This window comes from Syngnathoides biaculeatus, chromosome 7 (assembly GCF_019802595.1).
Source record: "Syngnathoides biaculeatus isolate LvHL_M chromosome 7, ASM1980259v1, whole genome shotgun sequence".
NCBI lineage: Eukaryota > Metazoa > Chordata > Actinopteri > Syngnathiformes > Syngnathidae > Syngnathoides > Syngnathoides biaculeatus.
The window spans coordinates 15,614,773-15,639,106 of NC_084646.1; the positions used below are offsets into that span (position 1 = coordinate 15,614,773).

The 24,334-nt window shown below is 41.2% G+C and overlaps 1 protein-coding gene across 1 annotated transcript in view; it reads right to left on the reverse strand.

Annotated features, from left to right (window-relative positions):
• Positions 1-15,410, reverse strand: part of anos1b (anosmin 1b) — a 36,591-nt gene extending 21,181 nt beyond the window's left edge. The window contains exons 1-2 of the mRNA XM_061825818.1: positions 15,234-15,410; positions 5,233-5,280 (exon numbers count right to left, since the gene is read on the reverse strand). Coding sequence (XP_061681802.1) covers positions 5,233-5,280; positions 15,234-15,410 — 225 coding nt within the window. The remainder of the gene's footprint in view (positions 1-5,232; positions 5,281-15,233) is intronic.
• Between the last annotated feature and the right edge of the window lie 8,924 nt (positions 15,411-24,334).

Consider the following 24,334-nt stretch of genomic DNA (forward strand, 5'->3'; position numbering starts at 1 on the left):
GGTGGCAAAGGCTAAACAAGAGGCATATGAAGACATGTACACCAGGTTGGACACGATAGAAGGAGAAAAGGATCTCTACAGGTTGGCCAGACAGAGGGATAGAGATGGGAAGGATGTGCAGCAGGTCAGGGTGATTAAGGATAGAGATGGAAATGTGTTGACTGGTGCCAGTAGTGTGCTAAATAGATGGAAAGAATACTTTGAGAAGTTGATGAATGAAGAAAATGAGAGAAAATGAAGAGTTGAAGAGGCAAGTGTGAAGGACCAAGAAGTGGCAATGATTAGTAAGGGGGAAGTCAGAAAGGCATTACAAAGGATGAAAAATGGAAAGGCAGTTGGTCCTGATGACATACTGGTCGAGGTATGGAAACAATTTGGAGAGATGGCTGTGGAGTTTTTGACCAACTTATTCATCAGAATGCTAGCGGGTGAAAAGATGCCTGAAGAATGGAGGAAAAGTGTACTAGTTTCCATTTTTAAGAACAAAGGTGATGTTCAGAGCTTTGGGGAATTATAGAGGAATAAAGTTGATGAGCCACACAATGAAGTTATGGGAAAGAGTAGTGGAGGCTAGACTCAGGACAGAAGTAAGTATCTGCGAGCAACAGTATGGTTTCATGCCTAGAAAGAGTACCACAGATGCATTATTTGCCTTGAGGATGCTAGTGGAAAAGTCCAGAGAAGGTCAGAAGGAGCTGCATTGTGTCTTTGTCGATCTAGAAAAAAGCCTATGACAGAGTACCAAGAGAGGAACTGTGGTACTGCATGCGTAAGTCTGGTGCGGCAGAGAAGTCTATTAGAATAGTACAGGACATGTATGATGGCAGCAGAACAGTGGTGAGATGTGCCACAGGTGTGTCAGAAGAATTTAAGGTGGAGGTGGGACTGCATAGGGAATCGGCGCTGAGCCCCTTCCTGTTTGCAGTGATAATGGATAGGCTGACAGATGAGGTTAGACTGGAATCCCCTTGGACCATGATATTCGCAGATGATATTGTGATATGCAGTGAAAGCAGGGAGCAGGCGGAGGAACAATTAGAAAGATGAAGACAAGCACTGGAAAGGAGAGGAATTAAGATTAGCCTAAGTAAAACAGAATACATGTGCGTGAATATGAAAGGTGGAGGGGGAAGAGTGAGGCTACAGGGAGAAGAGATAGCGAGGGTGGACGACTTCACATATTTAGGGTCACCAATCCAGAGTAATAGCGAGTATGGTAAGGAAGTGAAGAAACGGGTCCAAGCAGGTTGCAACAGCTGGCGGAAGGTGTCTGGTGTGTTATGTGACAGAAGAGTATCTGCTGGGATGAAGGGAAAAGTCTATAAAACAGTGGTGAGGCCGGCCATGATGTACGGATTAGAGACGGTGGCACTGAAGAAACAACAGGAAGCAGAACTGGAGGTAGCAGAAATGAAGATGTTGAGGTTCTCGCTCGGAGTGAGCAGGTTGGATAGGATTAGAAATGAGCTCATTAGAGGGACAGCCAAAGTTGGATGTTTTGGAGAGAAGGTTAGAGAGAGCAGACTTCGATGGTTTGGACATGTCCAGAGGCGAGAGAGTGAGTATATTGGTAGAAGGGAGCTGAGGAGGGAGCTGCCAGGCAAAAGAGCGAGAGGAAGACCAAAGAGAAGGTTGATGGATGTGGTGAGGGAAGACATGAGGGCAGTTGGGGTTAGAGAGCAAGATGCAGGAGATAGGCTAAGATGGAAAAAGATGACACGCTGTGGCGACCTCTAACAGGACAAGCCAAAAGGAAAAGACGACATCATGTAAAATGTTCATATTTTAAATTGGTTAATATGTTATCCATTCAAGACCATGTTAAAAACAATGCTATATGATTTGTTTTGTAAGTATATGTGTAAATCGCGGCTGCACGGTGTATCAGTTGGAAAGGATTGGCCTCACAGTTCTGAGGTCCCGGGTTCAATCCCAGACCCACCTGTGTGGAGTTTGCATGTTCTCCCCGTGCCTGCGTGGGTTTTCTCCACGCACTCTGGTTTCCTCCCACATCCCCAAAACATGCAACATTAATTGGACACTTTAAATTGCCCCTCGGTGTGATTGTGAGTGTGGCTGTTAGTCTTGATCTGCCCTGCGATTGGCTGGAAACCTGGTCACGGTGTCCCCTGCCTCCTCCCGCCTGTTGACAGCTGGGTTAGGCTCCAGCACTCCCCACGACCCTCGTGAGGATAAGCGGCAAAGAAAATGGATAGATGGATGAATGAATGGAAGTATAAATCGCCGATGCAAGGAGGTGGTACCATATAAAATCTTGCTCAGCACTGGCTATGTCCATGTTTGATCCAACTTATTTGGTATCAGACATCCCACTGCCTCACAGCTGGTACACACGATTATTTTGCCATTGTATGTGTGAGATCTGTATGTGTGTGGGAGGACAGAGATAAAAGAGGGGGAGAAGAGAAAAAATTAATCTGAGTGAGGGCTGGAGTTTAGGAACTTTGGGAACTCCCAAGGAAGTTTTCCATGGATTTGCTTCTGATGTGACACAAACCATATGTGCTCATGCAACATCTGTCTGGTGTGTGTCTTTAATACAGAAAGTCTGTGAATTGATGTAACTGAAAAACAGATAAAACATGACAGCACATGAAACCCAGTTTACCAAGATCAGCTGTGTCATTATTGGTTCCCATTGTTCCCCTTATTCAGTAAAATGGAAAACAACCTTCTTAATATCAGGTATTAATGTTCCTGAGTTATAAATAATGCCCTCAAAGTTGTCATTTTGTAGATAGGGATCAGATAGAAATGCTTCATAATGTGATTAAAAAATATATACGGTCAACTTCCAGGATAACCATCTCTAAGATCCTGGAGTGTGTTCATCTAAGTTCATCCAAAACAATTTATGTGCATTCAGAGGTCCCTGATTTCTGTTTTGCCTCATCCCAAAAGTGCATGACGGGGGTAATTTTTTCCCCCACAACAAACCATGTTTGGGTAATCATTATTTTTCATTAAGGACAAAGTTTTATTGCTTGTTAAGGCCCAAGTGATGTGCCTATAAACTAGATATTGTAATGAAAAATACATATAAGATTATTCACTTCAATGTCTATACGAAAAAATAAATATGAGCGGAGAGCGCATCATCCATGTGCAAAGTTGCAGAAGTGTCATTCTACAATATCCAAGTGGAACCCATATTGGCTGCCTCCTCCGTCCGTGACGTCACGCGGACGTTTGCCAATGAAAACACGCAGTGCACCCTAATTATGGGAGAGGATATAACTAAATATTTTCGGATTTTTCTGACGCCCCTTCTGACACGGAAGCTCTTGTAAAAGAGGAGAACATCTCACAATCGAATGAATATTACCCTTTCGTTTCGAGCCATATTTAGATGATATGCGGATCGGCCGCCGGTCGCTCGCAGAACGATTACATGCCCCACCCAACTATTATTTATTTCTAGTAGCTCCATACACACCTACCTGTCTTTTAGAACCCACAAAGCTCTCGTTCTTTGCATCCATGCAATCCATTTTTCACGACGAACCGGGTCTTTTGGAAAAGTATGAATAGCGAATCCATCCTCCCGAGTGTTCCAGCAATATCCAGCAATACAACGAGCCGGCATTTTAGCTAACGCGAAGGAACAAAGAGCTACTTTCCCGCAGATAAAACTGGTACATAGACACAAGACCACCTGAGTGCGCTCCTGCTGACGCCACTTCTTGCTTATTCTACGAAACAAATCCCTCGAGAGGATTTTCATGGTGGGAGTTACAAAAAAAACATATACGTAAAAATCATGTTGTGTGGTGAAAAAACGGGTGGGTCCATTCCGACTTCCTTTTTTTAATTAAAAACATACTAAAAAATCATGATTTTGGTGTCCGTGAACCTTTAAGAATTCAGATTGTTGATTGCCATCTAGATATGGTAACTCTCCCATGCAACATTGCTCCACTTTTTACTGGCATTAAACCGGAGTTAAAAACCCTATGAGACAGACAATCCCATTCTTTTAAAAAAACAAACTTTTTTTTTTTTTTAAGTGACTGTCCATTTTCCCTGTGGTCCAAGGAAATATAGTCAAATGGCTTGGGAAATGGAAATTGACAAAAGGTTTCACAGTAGAAAAAAAATTGTATCTGTTTTTGCAAATTTGATTTTAGTCGGTGCAACTTGCTTAGAGCAATGCATGTTAAAAAAAAACATCTGGTTGAGTATAGTTCTGACATATGCTGCCAAATATATTTACAATATCTTCAAAAAGAATTGAAATGATTGACAGAAAGGCATAACATGGTTTGAATACTATGGTAACAACCCTAAAATGGATTTTATTATTGTATAGATAGGTACACAAATCACAGTGTTTTTCTGCTGACATACCTTTATCTTCATCAAATGGAAAAAAAAATCTCATCCCTGATGATAAATACTCATTAAAAGTGGCCCTAATTTTAATGCAGTCTTTTGCTGGTATAGAGTAATAGCTATAATCAATTGCCATGGAGACGTACTTTAGTGCTCTCTATTGTTGGACCATCCAGGGTGTGTTGTATGCAGTGTTTGTACAGACTTGGCACTGAGTTGTCATTTGGCCCAGCAGATCATATCTCATATCAAATACTGCACTGAATATTGGTTTCTGTTGGTTTTGGGTCATAAAACTGTCTGGGAAATATTTTGTAGATGCATTGTACCTGACATAAATACTGTGTATGATATTTAACCCAATGTGTTTTTTTTGTGCACTGCAGTATTCTAGTATCCCAGATGAGGAGTTGACCTGCTGACCTCCATACGTACATATTGAATGTATTCTGAGATTCACATCACACTGCATGGGTGTGTCTTTCAAGAGGGGAGGGGGGTGTGGCAGATTTGTAGAAAAGAATGGAAAATGACAAAAATGAAATATGACTTTCAGCTGGAAAAAAATTATATAAAACCTGATGAACCTGAACAAATGTGCATTAACTGGAATATTTCTCAAAGGATGGTATGCTGGTTAAGCAATATTAAAGGTGGAGAGGGTTCACAAACACTAAAATATATTATTCACATTATTATGAAAGTACCCATCTACACATCTTAGTCAAGTGGCCCAACATCTCAAGGGTTGCTCAGACACTAAATAACAGCAACCTTGGAAGTTTATCAGATATAAACACAACCAACATGTTGCGTGACTAGAATTAAGTTAACTGAAGTGAGTTCAATGTTGTCGTTAAACAAAGTGTGTGTACTTACCTGTGCACAGCGTCTGTGGTTTTCACACCAAACGAGAACTTGGTCCGTCTAAGAGATGAAGACAAAAGAGATAAGAAGGGATCAGAAAAAAAAAACCCTTCATGTAATCTTCTCTAGTCGGCAAAGAAAAGGTCAGTGCTAAAAGTTGCTTTTCACAAAAGTAAAATGACAAAGTTCTTTGATTGTGTATAATTAATGCCTGTCTCTCATCATTTATACAATCACGGGTCACACATTCTGTCTATGTAATTTGCAGGTAATTACATAACCGGAACCATCATGCAGATAGACAGACAGACGGACACACTCATGCTGTTCTGCTCCGAGTACAAAATAAAGGGGTGAAGACACTGTATGTGGTCAAAAACTGTCACTAGGTAGGAGTTATGATTATGTACAGTATGTCTGTACAGTTGTTGCTCGGTGAGTAAAGTCACCCATGAGTGTTGCTGCCAAACATACTGTGACAGATGGTGGCACAAATACTTAACGCAAACAAAATATAATTCCGCTATGATACTGTATACACAAATGATCTGAAAATAGCCTATCCTGCCGACATTACACCATTAGACCACCTGTTGCTAAATTTGAATGTTTTTAAAAGCTTGGGGGAGGGGGTATTTACAGGTCTATTCAAGGCTAAACATCTATTTTTTTATTTTTTATTTTTTTTGAATGGCCAGCAGGGGAGGACTCCATTTGATACAAAAAGGATGGCAGTTGGCAAAAAAAAAACAAAACAACTATTTCTCTAATTAACGTTTGCAGTTATGCTTTACTTTTAGGTTAAAATTAAATGCTTCGTTGCAGCATCAAAACACATTCCCTATCATAGCAACATGTGCACAAATTGTATTGTGAACCTCTGTTGCCATTTGCCATGTGTGCTGACAATGGAGAAAGATTGAGAGAAATAGAGAGAGAAAGAGAGAGAGAGCGAGACCTTTTAATGCCTACAAAGCCTTGTCCTGAATGAGGTGTATTTAGTCACAAATCACTGAACACACACGCGCACACGTCTTTTTTTCTCCTTCGATAAGCAGTCATTGTGACTGTGGGTTAGCGTTGGGTGTCAAAGGTTGGGGATTAGGGTTTAAGTGGCTTTAATGGTAACCAAGAAAATGTTAGCACTCAAATGAGATGTGGTTTTGAGTTAGGGTTGGCTTGAATGTGCAACAGATGGAGACACCTTCAAGTCCTCTGGCATTACTAGAAGAGAGATGGCCACGACTTGCGGCTGGTACGTTGGGGCATTTTTTTAGGAACTGGTATTTGGACAGTGATAAGGACTTCTTAAATATGTGATTCAAATGGGCCGCTTCACTTATTCTATTTTCAGTGCATTTCCAAACTATAATCCTTTCTGGGGAAATACTGTTTAAATAACACTGTGGGAACAAACACAGTATGTGTATCACCTTCAAGAATGAATAATATTGGTGGTGTGAATACAAGACATTTTCTGCCTTGTTCCTTCACTGTGAAACTGGACTACGTTCACTTTTGACAGCCCACACTGATTCAATGTGACTACCATGCAAAATTTGTGAGCATTTCTGTTGTAGTAATATGTACAGGACCGTTTTGTTGTTTAAATTGAGCCCCTGTTTTGAAGTGACATGCTCTGTCAAATGAGTGAAGAGAAGAAGAAAAGAATCATGTTTACAATGTATTGAACAAACCTTTAACCCTTTTTCAAGTGCAGAGAAAAGTCTTCTCATCTGTCAGATATTCAATTCGACATATTTTGCTATCTGCAGTGTTGTTTACAGTCATGGACATAAACCAGCAGACACTACAATCACTACATTGAAGTCATGTTTTTTTAATATACACATTCCAAAATGTTGTATGTATGTGAATGTATCACCTGCATTCATGAAAACACTCCTCTGTCATATTCAATACAATACATTATCATCCTATTGGAGTGAGTTTGAGATGGAACAGTACAACTCACTGCTTTTCGCACTTTTGGCTTCAGTTTCAAATTTTTTCATTTCAAAGAATCCCTCTGTAGCGGTGCCAGATGAATGTAGTCGACATAGTATTAGGGAGGCTTTTAAATTACACTCAGATCTGAACAATGGAATTCTAAATCCATGAACAATTTTGTTTACTCTACCACTGTCTCCGTATCTTTGAAATGATCCACAACAAACATCGTACTCTAGTCCATTTCTTCCTGACTGTTCCTGATCCAAATGAAAAAACTGTGGTCCAATTTATCAGGCACTCTCTCTGCCTTTAATTCACTCTGTACCCCCATGATGTTTTCTTCCAGTCTCATATTAACATCAACTCCTGAAAAAAAAAAGATCATCGTGCTTGAGAACTGTCATAAGCAAATACTGCTGATATTCCAGTGAAAGAGCTGAAGACAATGAAGAGGAGAGATAGAAATCTCACGGTTTTAAGGAGACAATATAAAACATCCCTCCTGTTAATCTTTTAAACAATCTTTTTTTCTCTCTCTTACTCATGACTGATATACCCTGAATTGTGGCTGCCCCTTTTCTTTCCCTATTCAACACTCACAGTCATAGATACGCAAATAAAACCTCATTTTGATCTCAATGTATTATGCCGTCTTCTCTTCTTGTCCAAGATTCTTGAGAAAATAGTTGCCAAACAACTGTATGACTTACAGCAAAACAACAAATTTTGATAGGGCTTTGAATCTGGATTTAGTGTTCATGATAGTACTGAATACTGCGATTGGCTGGCAACCAGTTCAGGGTGTACCCTGCCTCCTGCCTGTTGATAGCTGGGATAGGCTCCAGCATTCCCCCCGACCCTTGTGAGGATAAGCACTTCAGAAAATGGATGGACGGAAAGTACTGAAACCAAATAAAGTCATGTATATTTGCCTAAAATGAAGACATTCATGTTCACATCGAGAGGTTTGCATAGAAAGATGTATGTAATGTGTGACGCGACGGACTGATTTACAGTACTCCTACCATTAACGCAGGGCATTGGGGTGCGGCTCACCATGAGTCCGTGGTCTGACATGCCGCGGCAGCAAAGCGGCCAACGGCGAAAGGACAGACGGGGAAAGAAAGGCTCCACCACGCCCACTTCTTCATCCTTCCCATACCCACACTGCAGCAAAATATGTGGATCACGGATTGGCCACCATAAGAGAGAGGACAGTCCTACTCAAATACAAGTGACCGTCGAAGCGTGTCAATATTATAGACATTCTACGTCGAGAAATGTATCGTCATCTAAATTGATGCATATATATTCACATAGAGAGGTATTCATAGAAACATTTTAATCATGAAGCGAAAGACTGATTTATTCTACTCCTACTTCCACGCAGAACGGTAGTCCACAGCAGAGTTAATCATAGATGTGCCGTAACTTAACTACACGGCCACCCATAACTACTGGAAAAACTGAGAATTGCTCACGTCATAGTGTCACATTTACTTAACCAAAATGAAAAACTCAACAAAGAAATCCCACAATGATACCATTTAAGTACAAACAAACACTCATCAGGGCTCTGGGTGTCTGGAGATGTGGTAAAACACGACAGTGGAGCTGTCGTAATATTGCGCTACGGTATTGACGATGCCCATCCTCAAAATGTCCACTTTGTCAAGTTAATGTAGGCTTTATGCCCCGAGTCGGGTCACCCAGGGCAAAGAGCTTATAGGTGTGGGACGGGAAAACCAGAATATCAGAGTACCCACACTTATTGGAGTCCTTGGACAGTGTGCTTGAGAGCATTCCTGCAAAGCTCGGGATTCCATCTTTGTGTCTGGGTACTCCACTGCTAGCGTGGTGAATGATGCCAGGATTGGGAGAAACATCACCCCCCAATCTGAACCCAAACTGAGGCTATGGTTTGCATCAATCCGACAGGGAGCAAAATCAAGCAGAATTCAGATTGCTCAAATATGACCAGACAATGAGCAGTTTTAATACACGAGCATTACTGACCGTCAAGCATGTCAGCCAACAAGACATCTGTATTAACGTAAGGTCTGTCTCGGTAGAGAAGGATGCAATCGTCGTTTAATTAAGTACAGTACAATCTGAATGGCAAAGAGACAAGGCTAAATGATGACACTAATGAGCCTTTAGATTTTTTTAAAATTATTTCAGAAGCCTGCACCAAATATCAAACAGGCAGCGCTTTGAATTAATTAGTACCCAAGAAGTAGTTCTTGGATGAAGATGCTTGAAACATCTCATAGAGACCGTTCTCTTTGAGCCAGTGACACAATGGTCCACAAGAACCATCTCCATGAACAGAAAGACTTACAATAACCCCTGACTGATCAGATGCTTATGTGTGCCCCCATTAAAGTTGTTTAAGTGTAAAAACCTCATAGAAACAGCAGGAAATAATTGACACATAAAAACAAAAAAAAACACAAGGGGTGCACACTTAAATATGTGCACGTTCATCATGCACGTACAACTGTGGACATGGTTCAGTGTTTGAAACAAGACTGAGGAATAAATCACTGGGACCAGATGTGTCAATAAAATGCGTGTCTGCCAGAGACAGGGAAAGTAAGGTTGCATGTGGGTGCTGCGGTTACCGTTTGTGGCGAGGTGCAGTAAAAAGTCCATTTAACATGAAGCATTAACTCGGCTAATCAGTTCCAGATGACCAGAGACAAACACCACTAAGCCGTGTGTGAGTGTACAAATAGTTGTGAATGTATGATGACTAACTTCCCCTCACCAGAACTCACATGTTCTTCCCAAAAAGCTTGAGTTCAGGTCCAACCTTTCCCGACAGAATCCCCTAATTACTTTATATGCGTGTGTACTTTGGTGCTTGGGTTTTTGTTTTCATGACAAGTGCTTGACTTTCAGCTTTAAGTACCTGACTTCATGATCACAAAAGTTGCAAGTTTCAGACTTGCTATGGACTCAAAAAGAAGAGCAAACAAATAATGAAAAAAACAAAACTGGGTATGTTAATGGATGTCATCTTGCTTCCAGAGGATTGATTTCAAAGAACAAAAAAAAAAATGAACGCGGTTATACAATTACTGGTAGGCAGCATAGCTATATTGCCAATGATGCATGTTTAAGTATTAATGATGCACGGCTGTGTATTTTGAGTATTTCTATAAAATATGAATATCGCATATATTCTAAACTGAATTTTCCTTTTGGGGAATTATTTTTGACTAGTCCAGCTAAGATAAAAAATTTTCCCAGTCAACTTCCATTTTGTCCAATTTCTCAAGTGCTTATTTTTTATTTTTATCCATCCATCCATTTTCTTAGCCACTTATCCTCACAAGGGTTAGTGGCGATGCTGGAGCCTAACCCAGCTGTCAACGGGTAGGAGGCAGGGTACACCCTGAACTGGTTGCCAGCCAATCGCAGGGCACATAGAGACAAACAGCCGCACTCACAACCACACTAGGGCAATTTAGAGTGTCTAATTAATGTTGCATGTTTTTAGGATGTGGGAGGAAACCGGAGTGCCCGGAGAAAACCCACGCAGGCATGGGGAGAACATGGAAACTCCACACAGGGAGGGCTGGGATTGAACCCTCAGAACTGTGAAGCGAACCCTTTTCAACTGTTCCACCATGTCGCCTTTATTCTTATGTTATTTGATTTTTATTCCTCATTTTATTAAATGCCCTCCACTGCTCACCCTTACATGTTCTCCCTACACCTGCGAGGGTTTTCTCCCACAATGCAAAAACATGCACGGTAGCTTAATTAATTTAATTAATTTAATTAATTTAATTAATTTAATTAATTTAATTAATAATAATAATAATAATAATGGAGACCACTGTGGTATTCTGATTTCTAGAGGGAGTTTTCTCTTACGTGATAGAAACTTTGGGTTCAAGAGTCTTACGTAACATACTTTGCAGCAAACTGCTTGCATTGTCTGTCAAATGTCCCTCTTACGTAAACTACCTCCTCTCTGTCTACTGATATGTCATGAATGCAGTTTACATCAGAAGAGGAGAAAAATCTATTTATTCGGTTTCATGAAAAAATATCACCACCCAACGCCCCCCCCATCCTAAAAAAATATTAAATTGATAAGTCACCCAGCCACAGTTATTGTCATCAAATTTCAAATTGTACAACCTTGGGGGCATTCAACATCAGACATCCCACTGTAGTGTCTTGGAATGTCTTATCCAGGTTTCAGGTGACAGTCACCCCCACATTTCTCTGTTCTTCCCTCGTTCAACCGATCAAATGACACAGAGGCTTCTGCTGCAGAAAAAGGCAGCTGCTTCTTCATTTGCAGTAGGTGAACGAAGCAAAAATCAACTGCTTTGCTTTTGCATCTTCAAACGTTAGGAGTGAGTGGCGTTTCCGACACAATCCATGAAGACTTAATGGGGATAGTTGAGAAAGCAGTGGGCCATCATTACAGTGTCGTAGTCCATCAATGGATTCAACTACGAAGCATGAGACCAATAATGGAGGACTTTCAGCATTGTGCCTCCTTGTCTTTTCCTTATGACTCTCATTTAGAAGAAGAAGAGCAGTTTAAGGCACCATGATCATATCCATCACATTTAATATTTATGATGTATGACTGTCAGGTCAGATCATAATGAGAATTTCAACAAAGATGATAAAAAGCTTTTTTTTTTTTTTTTTCAATTTTGGAAACTCATGCCAGGCTACGAGTTTGAAATTATGAGCTTCTACCTCTTCCAACCACGACGGGGGCCAGGGAAGTGCACCAAGCTTGAGCAAAGCACGGAGCTCTCACACTAATCAAACAACCCAGACAGGAGTCAAACGTGTCCAAGCTTTGTATGAATTGCCGTGTGTTAGTGTTGTTTCCATTACCTGTCTGTTCTACTGATCAGTCAACAGACTGGAGTATGTCTAGTCTTTAGGGAGTGTGGGCCTACCATTGCAGTCGGAGAGGTGCCAAAAAGAGATATGGTACTGATCAGTTAGTATGGCGCTGGAACTAACTGGAACAGAAGCATAGACGTTCTCTTGTCACATCAATGGATAGCAAGATAGCACTAAATAGACTGACAGACTGAAGCTGTCTGTTGATGTCTGCCTGCCTTTGGCTCCATTTCGATCTCTCTCTCGCCTGTCTTCTCGCGTGACTGATCTTGAATCCCTGCAACCTGACCTTACCCATGTCCCTGGACTGGTTGGTGGAATGACCTCTGGTCTGATTACCTGCTCCAGACAAACTTGCACACACGGACACACATCTATGTATACACGAATGCTCCCTGCTGAAACAGGCGGCGCATTCACTCATACGAGCTCTCGGCCTTGAGTCGACACATCCAGCTATCGGCACCACAGGCCTGCGAGTGTTTCGCACAGTCTAATCCACAGTTCTGTTTCTGCAAAGAGATCCAACTATGCAGACAAGGCTGAATTTTTTGGGCAACAGTTATAGTTTACATCAAGGCAGAATTTGGAATTATGACAACATACCAACATATTCTGTATATGTGTGCAGACAAAAGGGCTAAAAATAAGATATGACAACATGCTAGAAAAAGTATTGGAAAACCCAGAGAGGCGGCCGAAAGAGAGGTGCCGGGATTCAGATTCTATTGGCTAGACTCTAGCCGCGCACACTTAAGCGAGCCACAAACACAGGGTTCACCGACATGAAGCCAGAGGAAGAATGTGTGTTTGAGTCAGTGTGTGGTGACGGAGGAGGATGAGAAAAACTCAATTTTCTCCAGCTATTGTTAGCGTTTCTGGTGATGTTATCAAAATTCTTCTTCTTTCAAATGTTATGCTCATTCAATCAATGAATTCTTTCAGTCGGAATTTCCCACTAATCCATAACTCTGTCATTTGGTGTCCTATAAAAGCTTCAGTCGGTGATGCTGCTCACCAGGTTATTGCTGCAAGAGAGATTGCGTCTTCGTTAAATTAAAGTCTGACCTTCTTCCTGCTTTTGTTCAAACTAAACATCTGGAAGTCACACGTTCAAGGACCTCATTGGTCTTCATTGCTTACCTGTCTGCCAAATAGTATGCAAATATAGAGGCTAAATGGAAATTAATGCAGAAACCAAAATTTTATTTTTAATAGGCCACCCTAATTCTCTCAATCACTACTTTCTGTTTAACACACGCTAAATTATTTACTTTGTAGTGAGATTTACGTTGGGACTGCACACATCGACGGATCATAATTTACACATTATCTCGTCATCCAGCTCAGAAGTGGACTGCTGAATGTAGTATATACTTAACATGCTACTCAAATGTCATATATCTTTATAATTACAGTTAATAAAGGCGCAGTATAGCACCCTTGCTAACATGTGAAATATGGCTCAGCATCATGTTATTTCCATGGTGGAATAGTTGAGGGCAGTGGATGGATAAATGCACACACACAGAACTCAGACACCCAAGTAAAATGGCAGAGGATAAATACAGAGTATAGAAAACGTGGCATGATTTCACAGAGCCGTGGACAGTTTGCTGCACAACGCACCGCAGAGTTTAGTTGACAAACTGTAAACAAAGTCCTGGAAGCCTTGAGGCATATTGTTAGCTGCAGAATGTTGCAGACAAAGTGAGGAAATCCTGGTGGTGAACAAAAAAACAAACAAAACAACAACATTATGGGCATCAGCTAAAAACAGCAAACAGATTCACAGACTTGTTCGTTTCATGTTGGACATCTGACTACTGAAACACGCACGCACTTCAAAATGTTCCTGTTGTCACACCTCCATTGGAGAGAGCCCAGCACAAACACACCCACATCTTACTGAAAGTCATCTAGGGGGCACTCTCATTACCCACGGCACAGGTGGTGAGAGTCTATTCTGAAGGGAGGAGGACCAGACTGAATTGTGGTTTTATCCAGTCAACGTGTGCCCCCGTCCCACCATTAGAGCCATTGGGGCTGAACTTTGTGGTTAATGACTTTCCCACCCAGTACACACCGCGCACATGTTGAAGCTGTTAACGATAAGTGGCTTTTCAAACTTGGTGACGTCCTAATGTCCCTGTAAATCTGAACGTTCCACACAACAGAGGTTGCAGTATGGGACAGCAATTTGAGAGAGATGACTCATTTTGACAAATCCAAACAAAATTATATATATATGTACATTTTTTAATGCACCTGCAAGTAAGTGTTGGTAATGGTCAACAGTTGTGTGAGATGAAAATGAAAACAGCCTAGTCGAAACCACTTTAGAAACTAATACCTGAATCAAATATCACCAAAAGCTCATGGTTGTAAAGACAATACGGTATTCAAATGAAAAATAATTCATATTATTAAGCAATATTCACTCTAAATTGCCCCTAGCTTTGATTGCGAGTGTGGCTGTTTGTCTCGATGTGCCCTGCGTTTGGCTGGCAACCAGTTCAGGGTGTACCCCGCCTCCTGCCCGTTGACACCTGGGATAACCTCGTGAGGATAAGCAGCAAAGAAAATGGATGGATGGATCATTAAGCAATATTGTAACCAGCATTACATAATACAAAAGTTGTGTCCGACTTTTCCACAACCAGAAATGCTCTGTTTTGATCAGGATTCACAGAAGTACGCTTTCCAAATATGATGTTTTTTTTATTAGTAGTATTTATGGATTTAAGAGTTTTATTGCATCACAGCAATGGGGAGTTTGGATGACCTTGTATAGCAACATGACGGGAATAAAATACTAGAAACAGCTCTCAGTCATGCTACTCTTTACAACAATATATGTCATGTTGAATCCACAACGTCAATCAAATGTTGCATTGCAGAGATAGATAGATAGATAGATAGATAGATAGATAGATAGATAGATAGATAGATAGATAGATAGATAGATAGATAGATAGATAGATAGATAGATAGATAGATAGATAGATAGATAGATAGATAGATAGAGATAGATAGATAGATAGATAGATAGATAGATAGATAGATAGATAGATAGATAGATAGATAGATAGATAGATAGATAGATAGATAGATAGATAGATAGATAGATAGATAGATAGATAGATAGATAGATAGATAGATCATCTACTGACCTGGATGTGTCCGAATGCAGCAGTAATCTGAGTCATGTGCAAGGTGAGACACCTGGAGGTGCATCTGGCGCTGTTCATCTTCTCCTCCTCATCCTCCTGCTCCACCGAACTCCGGCGACCACGCGTCACCGCGAGGACCACGCAAAGGACTACCAAGACGGCCCCACGAGCTGCCATGACACACCGGTCGGGGGACTATGATTTGGACTTGATTCAGGTGTAAGTTTGCAGTCCGCTCGCCCGGCTCGCCCGGCTCCCGTTACCTCTCTAGGTCCTGAGTGGTAACGTGAACGTTCGTGCCTTCCCAGTGGCAGCGAGCAGCGAGGGAGTGAAGCGGCTCCTCTCGGAGTGGTCACGCCTACCACAGAGGCAAGTGCAGCCTCGGGGGTTTCTGCGACTTTGAGGCACACCTGTACTGGAAAACCCCGGAAACACGGAGTTTCTGTGGAAATTTGGGAAATCGTCAGTTGTCCACCTGATGTGAAGATGGGTTCCAAATGGAGCCCTTGCATGGCACTGTCCGGACTTTCTTCCCTGGGCTTTGGATACAGTCCAGTAACTGCTGCCCTCTACTTTGCATTGCATTTACATTGCATCTACACTGGGCTGGTCCAAACTGTGGCACAGGGGACGTTAGGGGCCACGTTTTATGCAGCCTGCAAAATAAAAATAAAAAAATAAATGTACATGTTCCACAGTCAATAACTGTACTCTTACAGAAAGGCTCCGATTCAAACCACCAACCTCAGAACTGTGAGGCAGAGGTGTTAACTGTTAGATCACTGTGCTACTCATTTTGTAAATTAGTGCTTGAAAAAAATAGGACTTCCAATGAGCAAAGTCACCGTTTGATTTGCGGTTATAATCCATTTATCAGTAGAACCATTTTATATAGCTTGTCCTCATCGTGGTCACAGGCAAGGTTCCCTCTAAACTGCGCACCTGCGCAATTGCGCACTTGTAGCCTACACTCAGCGCACATGAAAACCGATCCAGCGCAGTGAACCACAGCCTGACTTTTATATTTTTTTCAAACACGGCCACATGCGCTCTCTAACAAGCTGCTGCTCGCCCACATCATGCCACCTTTACTTTCACCGCCAATCTCCGCTCTTAAAGGAGTACACTCATAATTCATTACAAACACCACCCACCACCAGTGCTTTAGTTAGAAACACAGCATGGGCAACGTACAGCAAAGAGAGTTAGACATGCTGCTTGTGTTTACTTTCTAATGGATGAGATGGTGTATAATGTTAAAATTCCACCTTGGCGCAGCCTGATAGAGGATGAAAGCACAGACAGTACAGTGCACAAAAAGCTCATTCTGTATTTTAAAAATAGGTCAAAAGGAGCGCTCAGAGGCCTTAGCGCGTTTGCTCAGACATGTCAAAAATTAGAGGGAACGTCGGTCACAGGTGAGGTGGAGTTTAGCCCACGTGGCTTTCAGCTACAGGACAAGTTGCCAGCTGAACATATATGAGATGTAATGATGCACAGATACAATAAGGTGCAAGATGCAACTGATGATATGTGACAATGTAGGCATGAGATACAAGAGCAAAAAGGCATTCCTTATAAGTTGCAGATCAAATAAATGAAACAATAACAAAAACTGCAGTGAAGTGAAACTTCAACTTGAAAGAGAAAGATCACATGTTCACATTTGCATTTAGGCGCCGACCCTGTGCAGTATTGAACTCCAGACTTCAAGTTAGCATCTCATTTATTATACAGGCAGTGAGTTTTTTTTTTAAATAATAGATTTTATTTTCACTTACGATAATAAATAGCCAATTTTATACTGGAAAATTATTTCATTCCCAATATATATGAGTCCAAGTAGTAACTCGTGAAAATAAGCAGCGGGCCGTTGAGGGAGAGCAAAATCAATGTTGCTGACGTGGGTTAAAACATCACGAGAGACCATTCAGGATAGAAAACAGCCAATTCCTTCACATTGGCAGGCTGTTGTTCCAGACCCGATTAACACTTTTCCTGTGGTGGAAGAACTATTCAGATCATTGACTTTAACAACACTCATAATTATTCTGTCTTGCTCCCTTGGACTGTTAGCTTAATGTTATATGAGGTACGATTACTATGAAGCATCAAGAGAGTTGCTGCCGGGTAAGACTCTTTGAAGTACTTTTTTGAGCGGGTGGGGGAAGGGGCCGGGGGTTATATCCAGGGACCCTAGATAAATCCGATAGATTTCAAGATGATGGATAAACTGGAGAAAAAAAAATCATTTTCATTTTTTCCCCTTACCATTCAATATTTATGAAAATGAGACCATGTAAATCATTTTGTTGGCTGCCACCACCATTATTCACGATTCAGGATATTATCCTTTGTGTTTTGAAATGCTAATGATTACGTTATTCTGTGGAAGAATCTGTCATTTTAACAGACTTAACTACCTCCCATAAATCTTTTGAAATGGACTTAAAGTGTACTTGCTGTAATTAGATAAACTTGAACATTAATTTTTTTTTTTTTTGAAAGTGTGTTTGTCTCCTTTCAAATAAATAAAAGTGGAGTCGGCACTCACAAGAAAAGTGAAAGTAAAAATATGTGAATACCTCTATGAGTGTGTCAAAATGGGTCATAATTAGCGTTATACGTTTAAAGTATTTTGACACCTTTAAATGATAAATACACTGTGCATGTGAAAGTAACACTCTGGCCCATAGATTGATGTGTTATGCATGTCATGGATTTAGGTCTTCTCCCTAACCCTCCTGGGACCCAGGCAGTCCAAATCTTGAAACGATATGCAGCTACACATACAGTAGTTGATCATTATCCACATACTCAAAGGATTATTGTCATATTTTGCTTCGACAGTACTTCGATTTCTGACTAAACCATTAGTGGCACAAAGGCCCTTCCCCACACATACTTACAACGCACACATGGGCTCGTGATCGTTCACATCCACGCAACTAAAGCATTTGCTGTCCGTCCAAGTTTGCGCCTTGATTGAAGCCAAATGCTGTTGAATTAACTTGAAAGACGGCAATGTTTCAACAAACGTGCAAGACAACAATACGGACGGACAGACAGCAGGATGGAACAATGCAGACGGTTGACAGATTAGCAGCTTTAAAGGATTTTTTTTTTTTTACATATTTCTCAATGTAAAAAAGTAAGGATGTGAAGAAAGACTTTTTAATTGGATAATTTTTATTTTAATACAACACAATAATCCAGGGCGGCATGGTGAGGCAGCTGGAAAGCATTGGCCTCACAGTTCTGAGGTCCCGGGTTCGATCCCGGACCCGCCTGTGTGGACTTTGCATATTCTCCCCGTGCCTGTGTGGGTTTTCTCCGGCCACTCCGGTTTCCTCCAACATCCCAAAAACATGTAACATTAATTGGACACTCTAAATTGCCCTAGGTGTTATTGCGAGTGCGACTGTTTGTCTCCATATGCCCTGCGATTGCCTGGCAACCATTTCAGGGTGTACCCCACCTCCTGCCCGTTAACAGCTGGGATAGGCTCCAGACTCCCTGTGACCCTTGTGAGGATAAGCGGCTTGGGAAAAAAATGGATGAACAACAATACAAAAGATATTGAGACAAAATGACAGCTTTCCAAATTGAGCGCTCCCCCTCCAAAGGAAAAAAAAAAGTGCTAAGACTGAAAATGTGTAGAATGGCTTGAACCTGGAAGCAGACATTATTTATCCACAAAATGGAACGCTGGAGATGCATTTTGTGTTTTTTCAGATGTGACCTCCGAGTACAGTGCTACTAATGACAATAAGGAGATGCGTATTTACGGTAATAGCTGTAGAAATATACAACTTTTCGAAGTAAGAAAGCACACGGTACAGTATGGGTAGTGCCGTTCAGTACAAAATGCCAATTACACGCACAAATAATATTAAGAAGAGAGATTCTAATGCAACCAGCTGACAGCAAAAAAAAAATGAAATAAAATTGCAAATTGCTTGAAAATGACCAAAGAATCTTGACAACAATATTTTGTATTGAGGTTGGGGGAGAAAAATCCATATCCAGGCACTAGGTTGGATATTTTTCTTCAATTTGACAACTAGCAATGTTAAGTATGAAATTTCTAAACAGTTAATATCAGTGAAGCAACCACAAACCACAAAATGTGTTTTTATCTTACCCACCAACAGACATACAACACTTCCAGCAGTAGACAGTGTCTGTCTGTCTCTCTCTCTCTCTCTCTCTCTCGCCCTCTCTCTCTCTCTCTCTCTCTCTCCTCTCTCTCTCTCTCTCTATCTATCTATCTATCTATCTATCTATCTTACATAGGTTGTGACTCCAGTTTTCGAAAGTAAATAGATAAATACTGCTTTGGGAATTCTGTGGCATGACCATAAAACGCCGTTAACCATTGATGCTGAATTAAAAGAATTTGCAAGAAAGATTGGGCTAAAATATTTGCTGGGAGTGGCCCAACCAGTTATCAGATTTCGGGGTTAGGCTTTTTCACACTGGGCCAAATATCTTTAAACAGCTTTTTTTCACTTAATAAATAAAACCAGCAGACAAAAACTGCAATTATGAATACTTGGTTGATCTTAGACACTTATACATTTTTTTAATAATGACCTAAAATAGTGGCGGCACAGTGACTCAGCTGGAAAACGTTGGCCTCATAGTTCTGAGGTTCCGGGTTCGATCGTGAACCCTCCTGTGTGGAGTTTGCACGTTCTCCCCATGCCTGTGTGGGTTTTCTCCAGGCACTCCGGTTTCCTCCCACATCCCAAAAACATGCAACATTAATTGGACACTCTAAATTGCCCCTAGGTGTGATTGTGAGTGTGGCTGTTTGTCTCGATGAGCCCTCCGATGGCTCTCAACCAGTTCAGGGTGTACCTCGACTCTACACGTTGACAGCTAGGATAGGCTCCAGCCCTCCCTGCGCCCCTTGTGAGGATAAAGCGGCTAAGAAAATGGATGGATTCGTAGATGATCTAAAACATTAAAGTGGGAAAACTGAAAAAAATTTGAATTTGAAAAGGGGGTAATACTTTTTCATAGCACTCTATACAAGTAAATCTATGTAAAAACAAACAAAATTAAGTCCCATTGGTGTCTTCAGACATGTGGAAGTGAATTGACACCGTTAAAAATGCCCAATAAAGGTCAGAAGTGTCCTGGAGTAGCTATGCAGCCACAATGAAGGTGAAGGACTCCGTCCCCTTAAGGGAGACCCAGGGGGCCCATTTGGGGAAAACCACCCATGCACAGGACTCAAGGTGGTCTGCCACCCCTACCAGAATGCCCCAACCAGCTGCTGAGAGGAGAAGGCATCAAACCATCGGCTTCAAGAACAGAACAACGTGAAAGTCGACCAGTATTAGGGAATGGCCTGTTTCAACATTGGAGGTTTTACTGTACTCAACCTTGAGCAGTATTTTACCTCCAATGCATTGAAGAAGTAAAAGAGACACATGACCTCTGTCTGTTAAAGTTATTATCTTTATCTCTGTTTGAGGCTAACAAAACTGTTTCATCTGCAAAGAGCAGGGCTGATCCTGAGGTCCCTAAACCGGACACTCTAGTCGTAGCGGCTTTGCCACGAAATTCTATCAGACAATATTAAGATCACAAGACTCTCTTGAAATATGTTCAAAAGATCGCACAACTCTTGCTACGGTTGTAAAGGCGTCGTAAAATTGTGAGGGAGCAGCTGGATTTGCTAAAATACAGGTGTACAAGCTCACAAATCAATCTCGCCAAACTTCAAAACTGAAACAAGCGTGGAGAGGAAAGAGCAAGTCATCCGTTCCATGGCCAGGAGGCTGCATTGTTCAGCAATGGACCAGGAACCCTTTCAAGCAAGCCCCCCCTTTGGCATAATCTTTCACCAGGTGCACATAGAGGAGTGTAATCCTCCTGTACTTGGATGTGATTATGTAACAATAACAATGTTCATTGATCTTTTGCCTGAAAGTGTTCAGGTAGCATATATCTTGATGTGCGAACCTGCGGGTGAAAATGGCAGGTCCAAAAGTCGCAAAGGTTTCCAAAAGGCAAAGTTTGAATTGGGTTCAGATCAGGCGGGCCAGATGTTTCAATGAGTCCCCCGGCTGGATTGTGCAGTGAACTATGAATTTCAAAACAAAACTTACCCAAGAGCACGAAATAAGACATTTCAAAACTATTTTTGTTTTAATTGTTTGCATGCAAACAATTCAGTTGTTGCATTTCTCTGTATATGATTGCCTCCCTTGCTGCCAACAACTCTGCGCCGTTTTGATTTATCTCCACACAAAAAAGATGGGGTTTCATCGCGGGAAATGTGGCTTCTTGGCGACGGTCACTGCAAACCACATTATCACTCCTTATGAACCGCCATACAGTCAGAGCGTTTCCCATTTGAAGCATGCCACTGATCTAATTCATAATGTGTTGTCTATAGCCTTGTTACATGTAATTGTTTATGTCACAAGGTCTTTTACGTATTTGCATTCCAAGACCAAAGCTATTGAAGTGGTTGTATTTAATCCCCAACAGCTGGAACATTGCAGCCCATATGTTATCCATCAGACATCACAATGTCACTTTCAAAGTCCTCAATGAAGCTGCTCTTCAGGTTTTTTTTTTTTTTCGGGAACTAATGTGGTCTGTCACGTTATTACACTGTGGTTGGTTGCAAAATGCAACTTGGGGAGCGAGAATACTCCTCAGTGGAGTTATACTGTCACTGTGTGGAACCCAAGTGTTATTGCAAGATAAAGGTTATTATACCAATGTGGAAACTTAAAGGGTGCTTTGCATGAACAGTGTAATCAATAGGTCATGTAATATGTATCCTATTTTGACAATGTGATGTTAGGTCCTCTCTCATTTAATAGTGTTTTGAGAAGATTTTTATCGACAATTACGAATTTTCAGGGGCGCTGCCATTTTTGCAAGTCACATGACTTACGTGTGCGGATGTGACGTGTACCGTGCCGCAACAAAGGCTCCATTACATGGGACACCATTAAAGCCCCGCGCTGATTTCTCGGATTTATCCTCATCTGATGAAGAAATAGCAGTATCGTTTGATCGGGAAATAATGTTGAATATTCGGATGGTTCTTCGGGCTGAATGACTGGAGTCTGACGAGCGAGCTCTGACTGCGGAGGCCGTTAGCCAAATCTCGGCCAAAGGGCCCCAGAGCTCAGGGCCGGCAGCCACGGATGGTTCTTCAGACAGGAATGACGCGGAGTCTGACGACTGGCTAACGGCCTCCGCCGGAAACCGAAGCTCAGCTATCGGCCTCCGCCAGACGCCGAAGCTCGGCTCGCTCGTCCAGCGGAGGCGGTTACCAAGCCGAAGCTCTCATATATATATATATATATATATATATATATATATATATATATATATATACTGTACACGTAACGTTGACGTTCTGGAGTCCAAAACATGTAACACAAAAATGGACAGAAATATTATTGACATTTGTTATTGTGATGGTTAGTGTGAATAAAAACAATTTGGCCATATTATGATTACTAGGAAAATATTAAAGACAAGTGACAAGAAATATTACAAGAGTACAGAAGCATATTGCTGCCACACCACTATCACGTTATAACATGATATGTTCACGTTATAATGGGCATGTTTCATATTATAACATGATATTGTTACATGTGAATTTAGACTAAAGCTCACCAAATACACGTTTTGTGCAACACTCAATGAGAGTCCACTTCTAGCTGTGTCTTCATGTATGCCACCTTGGAAGGATGTGAGTGACCACAGGGTTGCAAAAAGTTGATGCCAACTTTTAAGGTAATAACGGAGAACTTATTAGGTTTTACCGTGATATGTTTCATGTTATAATGTGATAAATTGCATGTAAAATGTGGCAAATTACACATTGTAACATTAAATGTTTCATGTTATAATGTGAAATGAATTATGTTATAACATGAAATGATTCACATTATACTGTGTAATTAACCACATTATAATGTGAAACCTAATTTTTTAACATGAAACATCCATGTTATTCAGTAACGTGAACCATATCACGTTATAACGTGATAGCGATCTTTTGTGTGTGTGTGTGTGTGTGTGTCTGTGTGTGTGTGTGTGTGTGTGTGTGTGTGTGTGTGTGTGTGTGTGTGTGTGTGGTGTGTGTGTGTGTGGCAACAATACTATTCCAAGCAAGAGAGTATGATTAATAATGCCCAGAAATGTCAGTTTTGATTTAAAAAAATATGATGATCATTTCAAAAAAAAAAAAAACAACAACAACAACAAAAGTGAAAATGTTATTTTTTTCCCCCTGGTGTTGTAATGTCACTCCAAAAAAAAAAAAAAAAACTCAAAAACAATTTAGGACAATAGCCAAGAAAAGATAAGAGGTGTGTTCCAGAAGCTAGATTACAAATCAGTGTAGGCCAGATGATCAACCGGCACGTCTACAAAGTGAAGGTGCTGCATTTGAGCCATTTCGTACACAAAAAGAGGCCAAAGTTATGGCAGGACAACTCGTGGCTGCTGTTCACAATTCCCTGAGCATCTGACAGTTCCTGGCAGAAAAGAACATCACCATGCGGCAGTGACCTCCCAACTCACCTGAGCTGGCTCTGTGCGATTTTTTTTTTTCCTGCTTCGCTGGTGCAAGGGGGCCAACAAGGGGACCCATTTTGAAGATTTGGATGGCATCAAGATGGCTGTGATGACACAAAGGTGACTGGTGAGTGGGAGGGCAATGCAGGTTTGTCCTCTTATTTGTGAAATATCTGAAAACAAGGAGGAGAGCGTTATAATTCCACATAAAGTATATGAATCCAATCCAACAATCTTGAATTCAAACTTGGTATCTATATTGATAGTCTATTTTTTCCTCAAAAGTTAATTATATCGTGTATTCAAATAAAATGTGGTTATTATTTGTGATTGGAATGTACATGATACCTTATAAGGTAAAGCAAGTAAAATTTGCAGGGGTGGCTTGCCAGAACAGAGTGTGATTTGCTGTGCACATTTGTGTAAGATAAAGTCAAGATGTCAAGATGACCCCATTGTGGTTCTTCTCTCCCACTAACCTTCATCTGTTTACTCCCCTCTGACCGCCTTCTTCGGCATACGTGTTTGTGCTCGCC